Genomic DNA, 11,302 nt, shown 5'->3' with positions numbered 1-11,302 from the left:
CATTGTTGAACTCAAGTATCCATTTGCAAACAGAAGTGCAGGGGCTCAGGTCTTGAAGCTTGATGATGAGTTTGGACGGGATAACAATGTTGAATTTTTAGCTGTTATTGAACAATTTGTCTGATGTACATGTTCCTGATGACCAGATGATCCAGAGTAAAGTGAAGAGCCAGAGAAACCGAATCCGCTATTGACCTGTAGCAGCAGTAGATAAATTGGAGCAGACCTGGGTCATCTGAGAAGGAATAAATATGTCACATAGCTACTCTCTTAAAACATTTCATTACAGTGATGTACTGTAAGTGCCACCGGACAGTAGTCGTTAAGGCAGGTCACTGCAATCTTCTAGTATATCGGTACAATAGATGCCTCTTTGAAGCAGTGGGAACTTCAGACTGCAGAAGTGAAGATGAATACATCTGTACAGTCTCCTACCAGTTGGTCCACACAGATCTTCAGCAATCAGCCGGTACAATGTCTGGACCAGGTGCCTTTCGTGGATTCAGCCTCTTGGAGAAAGCTCAGAGACTGAAATTACAGAGCCACTCAGAGATGTGGGGGCTTGTGTGGCTCTGTCATAGTTCTCCCTATCAGATTGTGATAAAAGGCATCATGCTTATCCAGAAGTGATTGCTCATTGTCACCAATACTGTTTGATCTTGCCTTGTAGAACATTATATTGTACAAGCTCTTCCACAGCTGTTCTTTCAGTTTAGTCCAAAATTGCCTATTTGCACTCACATTGGCTTTCCTGAGGTTGCAGTCGATCTCCTAACTCTAGGTTGCCACCCCTAAACACCTCAGATCTTGCCCTCTGTGGATTATGAATCACCCGGTTTATCCGGGTCTTGTGAATGAAGGAGACTTGGAGTATTTTTTGTGGGTACACATTAGTTCACATATCTCTTAATGAAGAACTGAAGAACCACCCACCAGGTAGTTGGATTTACCAATGTGCAGGGGAAGTATGAAACAGTCGGCATTTTTGATGGTAGTATAGCAGTACTTGAATGTGTGGAAACCTCTAGTATTATGGGTGATGTGTTGAAAGTTGTTAGAGTCATACAACTTGGAAACAGGACCTTCCCCTCAGTGTAACTCAGAATCAGAATTAGGTTTATTATCACTGACATTGTATGTTGTAAATGTGTGGTTTTGTGGTAACAGCACAGAGCACATATAAAAATTTCTGTGGGAGGCTGGTCATGACTAGACTGAACTCCTGCCTCAGCAAGGACCTGGAACCATTGCAATTTGCCTATTGCCACAATAGGTCAATAGCAGATGCAACCTCAATGGGTCTCCATATAGCTTTAGACCACCGGAACAACAAAAACACCTATGTCAGGATGCTGTTAATCGACTATAGCTCAGCATTTAATACCATCATTCTCACAATCCTGATTGAAAAGTTGCAAAACCTGGGCCTCTGTATCTCCATCTGCAAATGGATCCTCGACTTCCAAACTGGAAGACCACAATCTGTGCAAATTGGTGATAACATGTCCTACTCACTGACAATCAACATTGGCACACCTCAGGGGCATGTGTTTAGCCCACTGCTCTGTTCTCTATATATACACATGACTGTGTGGCTAGGCATAGCTCAAATACCATCTATAAATTTGCTAATGATACAACCATTGTTGGTAGAATCTCAGGTGGTGACGAGAGGGTGTACAGGAGTGAGATGTGCCAACTAGTGGAGTGGTGCCGCAGCAACACCTGGCACTTAACATCAGTAAGATGAAAGAGCTGATTGTGAACTTCAGGAAGGGTAAGAGGAAGTAACACATACCAATCCTCATAGAGGGATCAGAAGCGGAGATTGAACAATTTCAAGTTCCTGGGTGTCAAGATCTCTCAGGATCTAATCTGGTCCCAACATATTGATGTAGTTATAAAGAAGGCAAGACAGCAACTACATTTCATTAGGAGTTTGAAGAGATTTAACATGTCAACAAATACACTCAAAAACTTCTATAGATGTGGAGAGCATTCTGACAAGCTGCATCACTGTCTGGTATAGCGGGGGGGCTACTGCACAGGACTGAAAGAAGCTGCAGAGGGTGTAAATCTAGTCAGCTCCATCTTGGGTACTGGCCCTCAAAATACCCAGGACAGCTTCAGGGAGTGGTGTCCCAGAAAGGCAGTGTCCATTATTAAGGACCTCCAGCACCCAGGACATGCCCTTTTCCCACAGTTACCATCAGGTAGGAAGTACAGAAGCCTGGAGGCATACTCTCAGTGATTCAGGAACAGCTTCTTCCCCTCTGTCATCCAATTCCTAAATGGACATTAAAACCTTGGACACTACCTCACTGTTTTTTAATATACAGTATTTTTGGTTTTTGCACATTTTTAAAATCTATTCAATATACTTATTTTACTTATTTATTTATTATTACTATTGTTTTTATTTTATTTGTTATTTTTTTCTCTTCTATATTACATATTGCATTGAACTGCTGCTGCTAAGTTAACAAATTTTACGTCACCTGCTGGTGATAATAAACGTGATTCTGATACTGAATTACAATAAGAATATGTAAACAAACAAATAAAAATTGCAAAAGGAGAGCAGAATAATGAAGTAGCGTTCACTGGTTCATGGACTGTACAAAATCTGATGCCGGAATTGAAGCTGTAATAAAATGTTGATCCTGCGTCTTTAGGCTCCTCTACCTCATCCCGAATGAGAAAACGGCATATCCTGGAAGGTGAAGGTCCTTAATAATGGATGGCATCTTGACACATTGCCATTGGAAGACATTCTCAATGGTGTAGAGGCTAGTACCTATCCAAACACCTCTTAAATGCTGCAATTGTGGCTGCTTCAACCACTTCCTTTGGCAGCTTATTCCAGGTACTCACCACCCTCTGTGTAAAGAAGTTACCTCTCAGGTCTCTTTTAAATCTATCCCTTCTTATCCTGTATCTATTCCCCTAGTTTTAGACTTCCAATCCAGGGGGAAAAGACAATGACTGTCCACCTTATCCGTACCCAACGTGATCCTATAAACTTACATGAGGTTACTTTTCATTCTTCTACACTCTAAGGAATAATGCTGCAGTATAGCCAACCTCTCACTATAATTCAGGTCTTCTAGTCCAAGCAGCATCCTTGTAAATCTCTTCGGCACCCTCTCCATTTTGGTGACACCTTTCCTCTAACAGGGGAAACAAAAATGTACACAATGGTTCAAGTGTGCTTTCACCAATGACTTATAAAACTGCAACACAAAATGCTGGAGGAACTCAGCAGATCAGGCAGTATCTACAGAAATTAATAAACAGTCAACATTATAGGCCGAGACCCTTCTTCCAGACTGGAAAGGAAGGGGGAAGGGAAGGAGGATAGCTAGAAAGTGATAGGTAAAGTTCAAAGTAAATGATATTATCAAAGTACATAAATGGTCTATCACCATATAAAACCCTGAGATTTTTTCTCTTGTGGGCATATTCAGCTAATCTACAGAATAGTAACTATACAGAATCAGTCAATGAAAGACCATCCAACTAGGGCATTCAACTAGAGTTCAGAAGAGAACAAACTGCAAATGCACAAGGAATAAACAATACTAATTAATAAATAACCAATAAATATCAACATCATGATATGAAAGTGAGTCCATAGGTTGTGGGAACATTTCAATGATGGGCACGCGAAGCTGAATGCAGTTATCCCCCATGTCTAAGAGCCTAATGGTTGAGGGGTAATAACCTTTCCAAAGCCTGGTGGCGTGAGTCCTGAGGCTCCTGTAGTTTCTTCCTGGCGGCAGCAGCGGGAAGAGAGCATGTTTTGGGTGGTGGGGGTCTCTGGTGATGGATGCTGCTTTCCTGTGACAGTATTTCACGTAGATGTGCTCAATGGTTGTGATGGCTTTAGCCATGAATGACTGGGCTGTATCTACTACATTTTGTGGAATTATCAATTGAAGGGCATTGGCATTTCCATGCGAGGCTGTAAGGCAGCAGGTCACTATAGTCTCCACTACACATCTATCAAAGATTGTCAAAGCTTTAGATGTCATGCCAGATCACTGCAAACTCCAAAGGAAGAAGAGGTGCTACTATATTTCCTTCATAATTACACTTACGGGCTGAGCCCAAGACAGGTCCACTGAAATAATAGCACATAGGAATTTAAAGTTGCTAACCTTCTCCAGTTCTGATTCTCCAGTGAAGACAGGCTCATAGACTTCTGCTTTCCTTCTCCTGAAGTCCAAAATCAGTTCCTTGGTCCTGCTGACATTGAGAGGTTGCTACTATGACACTACTCTGTCAGATTTTCAGTCTCCCTCCTATACACTGATTCATCACCACCTTTGATTCAGCCTATGACAGTGCTGTCATCAGCAAGCTTGAATATGGCATTAGAGCTGCACCTAGCCACAGAGACATAAATATTAAGCAAGTAGACCAAGCATACAGCCTTGTGGTGCACCAGTGCTGAGGGAGACCGTGGAGGAGATGTTGTTGCCAATCGAAACATAGTACAAGTGAGGAAATCCACGATCCAATTGCACAAGGAGGTTTTGAGGCCAACCTCTTGGAGTTATTGATTAGTTTTAAGGAGATGATACTTAATGCTGAGCTGTAGCCGAGAAAGAGCACCCTGATATGTGCACCTTTGCTGTCGAAATGTTTCAGGATTGAGTGTAGAGCCAATGAGATGGCACCTGTTGCTCTGGTAGGCAAATTGGAGTGAATCTAAATTGCTTCTCAGGCAGAAGTTGATATGTTTCATGTCCAAGCTCTCAAAACACTTAATCACTGTGGATGAAGCAGGTGGGTGCCACACACTGCCGAAGTGAGAAGTTAAAGCCAGGTGGATAGGAACGTTAATGGACTTGAGTGGGAGGAATATGATTGGAGAGGAGAGCCTGGTGAACACTTTAATTCCCATTCCAACATGTCAGTCCATGTCCTCCTCTTGCGCCACGATGAGGCCACTCTCAGGGTGGAGGAAAAAACTTTATGTTCCAGCTGGGTAGCCTCCAACCTAGTCGCATAAATATTGATTCCTCATTCTGGGGAAACAAATTCCCTCCCCTCTTCTTCTCTTCCCCACTCACACCTCTTATCCCTTCTCTCCTGCCTATCATCTCCCCCTGGGTTCCCTCCTCCTTCCCTTTTTTGTTATGATCCACTCTCCTATCAGATTCATTCCTCTCCAGCCCTTCACCTTTCCTACTCACTTGGCCTCACCTAACACCTTCTAATTACCCTCCTTCCCCTCCCCACACCTCTTTATTCTGGTGACTTCCCACTTCCTTTACAATCCTGATAAAGTGTCTTGGCCTTAAATGTTCACTGTTTATTCATTTCCATCGACACTGCCTGACCTACCGTGTTCCTCCAGCATTTTGTGTGTGTTACTTTGGATGTTCAGCATCTGCAGAATTTTTAGTGTTTATAAAACTGCAATATAATATCTCTACTCCTAAACACAATGCCCTGAATGATGGAGACCAGCATACCTTTATCAACCTATCAACTTGTGCAGGCACTTTCAGTGAACTCTACACTTGTACTCCCAAGTCCACAATACTTGTCAGTGCCCTGCCATTCACTGTGTAGGTCCTATCAGGTTTGATTGCCCAGAATGCATCACCTCGCACTTTTCTCAGCTGAAATTCATTTGCCATTCCTTAGCCCAGCTCTCTAACTGATCAAGATCACTTTGTAATTCATTGTAACCTACTTCATGACCCTTTAATTTAGTATCATCAGCAAACTTGTTAATTGTGCCATGGACACTCAGATCCAAATCATTTACATTAATAATGATTAACAGAGGTCCCAACACTGAACCCTGGGGCACCCACTAATCACAGGCCTCCCTTCAGAGAATCAACCTTCAGCAATCACCCTCTGCAAAGGTACAGCACAGGAACAGGCCCTTTGGCCCAGTAAGTCTATGCCAGGCCATTTAAACTGCCTGCATCCTATCACTGAGCAAATTGTCAATCCATTTTGCTAACCTCCCCTGATTTCCATGTGACCTAACCTTCCAGATCATCCTAGATCTACCAAATGGGCCTACTGCAGACAGTATACAGTGGTCTTCATATGCTTACAAACACCTGTCTATGTGTAGCCTATGCAAACATTTGGGAAACCAGCAAGGTGGATTTGCTGGTTGCTGTAGGGATCTACTGCTGTGTGGGATCATTGTTCCAATTTGCAAACTGTTCAGGTTATGTTAACCCTGTTGTGTTGCCCTTAAGGCATTTATTTGACTTTGTTGGGTCTACGTTTTAAATGATTTGTTTGTAACTATTTTCTAGTTAAAGTTAAAGGTTGATAATTAAATTACAGTATATCAAAGGTAAATTCATTGTCTATGGTATATCGCGGCATGTGATGACGTCATCTCCGGTTTCGCCACGTCTTATGTGTAACTTCCGGTTCGGAAGGTGTAAAAGTGGGTGCCATGCGTGCAGCATGATCATGAAGAGCTCCATCTCTACCTACAAAGAAACATTATAGAAGCAACGCCGTAAGTTTATAAGAAAGTATTTGAAGTAAAAATATTAACACGGTTTCTGTTAAGGGAAGCGGCGCGCGTGTCAGCTTTTCAATTGCAAATGCGAGGTGGGCTCGAGCCCAATGGCAGTTTGACACGATCCGCCCCTTGCCCGCTACTCAGGGCAGCTGGAGGCACTCGCTAAAAGAAGAGAGCACGCGTGGTCTCCAGAACGAAACAGATGCTGTATATGTTTGTATTTTTTTATCAACAGTTTTCACCATATGACGTTAATGTAGAAGAGTGAACAGTAAATGGCTAACCTTACTATGACTCTGTCTTTATTGGCTCCGGTTTAACCTAGTGTTTAGTCAGAGTTTCTTTCTTTTCTTTTTAAATCTTTTTATTGAATTAGTACACGAAAGGTAAACCATTTAGGCACTAATACACTGTTGCAATATAACTTTACAAGAGATATTAATACACAAAAAGAAGTTAGTACAAACAGTGCAGTTTAGATATAAAATAACAAGGTAATATAATAGTATACTAATTTTCATATATATCAATAAGGGAAAGAAAAAAAAAAACAAAAAAAACCCAAAAAAAAACCCACCGTGCAACTAATCTAAAAAGCAAAGCAGGCAATGGGCTAACTAGGTATCAAGTAGAGTTAAACAACTTAAAACAATCACGTCCTCAAACCCGACCTCCTTTAAAAACAGTTAAAAAGCAAGAAGGGAATGTAAATATGGACAGAGAGAGAAAAAAGAAGTTACATTAAATGAAAATGTTGAATAAAAGATCTCCAGGTCTGTTCAAATTTAGCTGAGGAATCATAAAAATTACTTCTAATTTTCTCCAAATTTAAACATAGTATCGTCTGGGAAAACCAAAAGAATGTAGTTGGAGCATTAGTCTCCTTCCAATGTTGTAAAATACATCTTCTCGCCATTAAAGTAAGAAATGCAATCATTCTATGGGCTGAAGGGGAAAGATTACTGGAAATTTTAGGTAATCCAAAGATAGCAGTAATAGGATGGGGAGAGATATCTATATTCAATACTTTTGAAATAATATTAAAAATGTCTTTCCAAAAAGTTTCCAGAGTAGGACAGGACCAAAACATATGAGTTAAGGAGGCTATCTCCTCATGACATCTGTCACAAAGAGGATTAATATGAGAATAAAAATGAGCTAATTTATCTTTGGACATATGTGCTCTATGGACAACTTTAAATTGAATTAGGGAGTGTCACCTTGTGTCCGGCTGAGTATTGCAGGCCGTTTGCCGCTGCTCCGAGCTGCGGTATGAATTGTCTGTCGTTGTTTGGTTTTGTTGCTTTGTTTTCCAGTCAAATCCATGCCCAGGCTCTGTGTGCCAGTCAAATCCAAGCCCAGGCTCGGAGCCCCAGTTCAAGTCTAGGCTCTGAGTCCCAGTCCACGTCTAGGCTCCGAGTCCCAGTCCACGTCCAGGCTCCGAGTCCCAGTCCAGTCCAAGTCCAGGCTCCGAGTCCAAGTCAACGTTCAATCTGTGTAAGAATCCTAACCTGTTTTCCATGCCTGTGTCCTGCAGTTGGGTCCACTTCCAGTCGCCGCTCATTGCAACCTGAACATAATAAGAACATATACAGCCTGCAATTATATGATGGAATCCAAATTATGTTCATCACATTGATTCCCTGGTAAGTCAACCTTTTAATATAGGAGTTGATATGCAAAATCTGCAAGGTGTTTTAAAGAACAGATTGATACTAATACAGGCTGACTGGAGAAAGGGCATTATTGATTACAAACAAATAAATTCTGAGGACATTTCTGAATATGAAGAATGCTACAGAATAGTGTGGTTGAGTAACTCAGGAGTTCCAGGCGTAAATAAAGTTAACATAGAAAGATCTGACTCTGGTCCATTGAAGTCAACCTTCATAGATGGCAGAAAAAAAGTTACCAAAAAGATCATTTTCAAAAAGCAAAATTGGCATGGATTTGTCACTATGAAATGTCAACCAGCTGGAAGCACAAGGAATGTATACTAAAACTCACAGTCTTTCAAACAAATTTGTCTGTTATGAAAGCGAATCCACCTGGAGACTAACATTGTTTTACAGGGTTGCTAATCAGTGTACTGACAAGTTAACTCCTCTAGCAGCCAACCTATCAACCATTTTCAATGTACTGAAGTCATCACACTAGTGGTTTACAGGTATTGTTATGGCCTATCGGTTCTAGGCTGTACCATTGGCAACCGAAGGTAAACCGTGTTTGGCTTTCATACTTAATCAACAATACCAGTGGTCGAATCTGCAAAAGGCTCTACAATAGTTCCACTTCCTACCACATAGCTCTGAGACAAATCTGTGCAAGTTACCAGCTATTGATACATCAGTTCAAAGTCAAACTCAAAGTAAAATTATTATCAAAGTGCATATATAATCACCATATACTACCTTGAGATTACTTTTCTTACAGGCATTTACAGGAAAATAAAGAAATACAACAGAATTTGTGGAAAATTACACACACTGAGAAGGAACCAATATGCAAAAGAAGACAAATTAGGCAAATAAAAAATATAAGTAAATAATACTGCACTAAGTTGTGAAACATGAGTCCTTGACAGTGGAGGTTGTGGAATGACTTCCAAGTTTGAGGTGAGTGAAGTTATTCACACTGCTTCAGGGACCTGATGGTTATAAGGTAAGAACAAATGTTCCTAAATCTAATGGGGTGGGATCTAAGACTCTGTATCTCCTACTTGATAGAAGTAGCAAGAAGAGAGCATGGCCTGAATCGTGGGTTTCTTGATGATGGATGCTGCTTTCTTGTGGCAGCGCTCTGTGTAAATCTGCTCAAAGCTGGGATGGGATTTACCTGTGATGCACTGGGCTGTGTCCTCACCACTTTCTGTCAACTGATCTGTTCCATACTGGTATACAGTACGTGGATGATATCTTGATTGCACCTGATACTGCAGACTAGCATGAACATGATGTAACAAACAAGACAAAATCTGAAGATGCTAGAAATCTGAGCAACACACACAAAATGCTGTAGGGTTCCAGCCCGAAAAGTCGACTGTACTTTTTTCCATAGATGTTGCCTGGCCTGCTATGTTCCTCCAGCATAATGTGTGTTTTACATAAACATGCGGTGCAGGCTCGAAGGGCCGAATGGCCTACTCCTGCACCTATTTTCTATGATGTGCTTTACTTACTTTAGCAGTTTATTTATTCAGTTTGCTCCTGCCCCCCCAAACCACTCCCCCCACCCCCATTTCGATCCAGCGTAATATCTATAAGCAAGTTTGGATAAGTCACAATTGTAAAAAGAAGAAATAATTTACTTGAGTCAGTCGATTTCCCAAAGTAAGTGGCAATCACCAAGGGTCACGTTAAGACAGTCAAGTCAGCAAAACCAGCTGCAACAGTCCAGCAAAGCTGATCAATTCTGGGACTGCGTAGCTGCAACAGAACATGGGTTGATTCCTATGCTGAAATTGCACAACCATTGAACAATCTGTTGAAAGGACAGCAAGTGATCAGATGACCCTGTGAAACACAGCTGGAAGCTTTCAAACAATACAGGCAATATTATGCACAGTGCCAGTATTAGGAATCCATGACACAAGTAAACAGTTGACCCTCTAGGTCAACAAGGAGCATAGCTACATGAAAAATCCCCCACCTCCTCTCCTTCACCATTCCTCATTCTTGTTTGGTAGATGGTGCAGAGATGCTCAACAAAGCCGTCCTCCAATTTACAATGGGTCTCAATAATGCAGAGGAGGCCAGACCGGACAATAGATGACAACAGCAGATTCACAGTTAAAGTGTTGCCTCACCAGGAGGGACTGCTTGGGGCCCTGAATGGAAGTGAGAGAGGAGGTAAATGGGCAGATGTAGCACATTGGCCACTTGGACAGAAAAGCACTGGGAGGGAGATTAGTAGGGAGGGACAAATGGACGGGGAAATCACAGAGGGAACGATCCCTGCGGAAAATGGAGAGAGGTGGGGGAGGTAAAGATAGATTTGGTGGTAGGATCGCTTTGGAGATGGCAGAAGTATTGAAAGATAATGTGTTGGATACAGAGGCTCATGGGTGGTAGGTAAGAACAATGTTTCTGAAATTGAAGTGATGACATCGAGAAACATGGCCTCCTGCTGTTTCTGAACAAAAGATGGAGCAGAAAGCCTTGACTGGATTGTGTAAGATGGCAGAAAGAAAATCAACTAACATCTACGTATTCTTGAGATTCTTTTGGAATTCTCTGACTTTAGCAATTTAATTGAATTGAATTGTCTTTATTACTTACATCATTCATATACATGAGGAGTAAAAATCTTTACCTTACGTCTCCGTCTAAATATGCAGTGTGCAATTTATAGTAATTTATAATAAATAGTATGTACAATAGGACAGTCAATATAACATAGAAATACATTTATATCAGCAAGAATTAATCAGTCTGATGGCCTGGTGGAAAAAGCTGTTCCCGAGCCTGTTGGTCCTGGCTTTTATACTGCAGTACCATTTCCCAGAAGGCAACAGTTAGAACAGTTTGTGGTTGGGGTGACTTGGATCCCCAATAATCCTTTAGTCCCTTTTTACACACCTGTCTTTATAAATGTCCTGAATAGTGGGAAATTCATATCTACAGATGCACTGGGTTGTCTGTACCTCTCTCTGCAGAGTCTTGCGATTGAGAGAAGTACAGTTTCCATACCAGTCAGTGATGCAGCCAGTCAGGATGCTCTCAATTGTGCCCCTATAGAAAGTATTTAGGATTTGGGGGCCCATACCAAACTTCTTCAACGGTCTGAGGTGAA

General features: G+C 41.5%; 1 protein-coding gene across 1 annotated transcript in view; it reads right to left on the bottom strand.

The window, feature by feature from the left end:
• Positions 1-7,919: 7,919 nt before the first annotated feature.
• LOC140198382 (very-long-chain 3-oxoacyl-CoA reductase-B-like) overlaps positions 7,920-11,302 on the bottom strand; it is a 117,058-nt gene continuing 113,675 nt past the window's right edge. The window contains exon 9 of the mRNA XM_072259478.1: positions 7,920-8,081. Coding sequence (XP_072115579.1) covers positions 7,920-8,081 — 162 coding nt within the window. The remainder of the gene's footprint in view (positions 8,082-11,302) is intronic.

This window comes from Mobula birostris, chromosome 5 (genome assembly GCF_030028105.1).
Source record: "Mobula birostris isolate sMobBir1 chromosome 5, sMobBir1.hap1, whole genome shotgun sequence".
Lineage (NCBI taxonomy): Eukaryota > Metazoa > Chordata > Chondrichthyes > Myliobatiformes > Myliobatidae > Mobula > Mobula birostris.
Note: the sequence above shows the minus strand (reverse complement) of the source record. Positions and strands in the feature narration are given on the sequence as shown.